This window comes from Etheostoma spectabile, chromosome 17, assembly GCF_008692095.1.
Source record: "Etheostoma spectabile isolate EspeVRDwgs_2016 chromosome 17, UIUC_Espe_1.0, whole genome shotgun sequence".
NCBI lineage: Eukaryota > Metazoa > Chordata > Actinopteri > Perciformes > Percidae > Etheostoma > Etheostoma spectabile.
Genome location: NC_045749.1, coordinates 13,706,500 through 13,707,443, shown reverse-complemented (window position 1 = coordinate 13,707,443; position 944 = coordinate 13,706,500). Strand labels below are relative to the sequence as shown.

The window sequence follows — 944 nt, the reverse complement described above, 5'->3', positions numbered from 1 at the left end:
GGATATATTGTCCTGAGTTAATTTGTCTATGGAAGAAAAAAACACTAATTTTATGAGAATGGTGGGCAATATGAGTAGTTCAGTAGATTACAGAGTGATAACCATCATAGATGCCCCAGGAATGGAAAAAGTGAAGGGCACACTAAAGAAATCAGACCAACAGAGAGAAAAAGAACAGAGATATACAATAACCCCACACAGGGAAAGAGAAGAAAGAGCAGAGAAAAGAGGGAACATATTCAACTTGCAGAAATAATGGCATTATGAGAAAATAGTGAGTATTGTGCCTGCCCTGAATAGTGTTAAAAAGGCTTGTTGTCCTTCACTGCCTGGCATCTAAAACTTCAGATACATGCCTTTTCATAGATTTTCTGGATAAGAAAAACAACTGGTCGTTGTATTTGAAAACAGTCAGTGCTAAAAGAATTTAACTGAACCAAACTCAGTGAGACAAGATGGCCTTTAGAGAAGCTAATGAATAAGACAGTGGCTGTTGTGAATAAGATCTGTCTCTTATACTGTGGTAGAAACAATGAAGACAAACTGACTGCAACCAACACTATTACAGTGAGACTATCACAGTAGATACTTGTTTTAGATTTTTTTTTAAACAGTGCATCTTCTGTGTACATCAACCAGCTAATATTAACAAACATTAGGTCTCATGGGAAAGGTTCCTGTAAGTAATAGGCCAGATTTGCCAATTGTAATGGACAAGCCTGGTGAGGTCGGGGTGGGGTGGGGGGGTCACTGACCTCTCGATGGACTCGAATAAATTCCTGGGGGTCACCTTTCGCCCATGGAGGCAGCTCCACGTCTCCCAGAGCGGTACCATCCTCCATACGGCCTACAGAGATACGGATAAACAGTGAACACGGCATGCTGGGTCACATCACTGTATGTCATTCTTGAAAAGGAGTTTAAATATACCCTGTGGAGTTCCC

The 944-nt window shown here is 40.9% G+C and overlaps 1 protein-coding gene across 4 annotated transcripts in view; it reads right to left on the bottom strand.

Moving 5' to 3' along the window:
• The window catches only part of wdfy4 (WDFY family member 4), a 43,254-nt gene that overhangs the window by 7,472 nt on the left and 34,838 nt on the right, over positions 1-944 (bottom strand). For all 4 annotated transcript variants that reach the window (XM_032541611.1, XM_032541610.1, XM_032541609.1 and 1 more), the window contains exon 55: positions 756-847. In XM_032541611.1, coding sequence (XP_032397502.1) covers positions 756-847 — 92 coding nt within the window. The remainder of the gene's footprint in view (positions 1-755; positions 848-944) is intronic.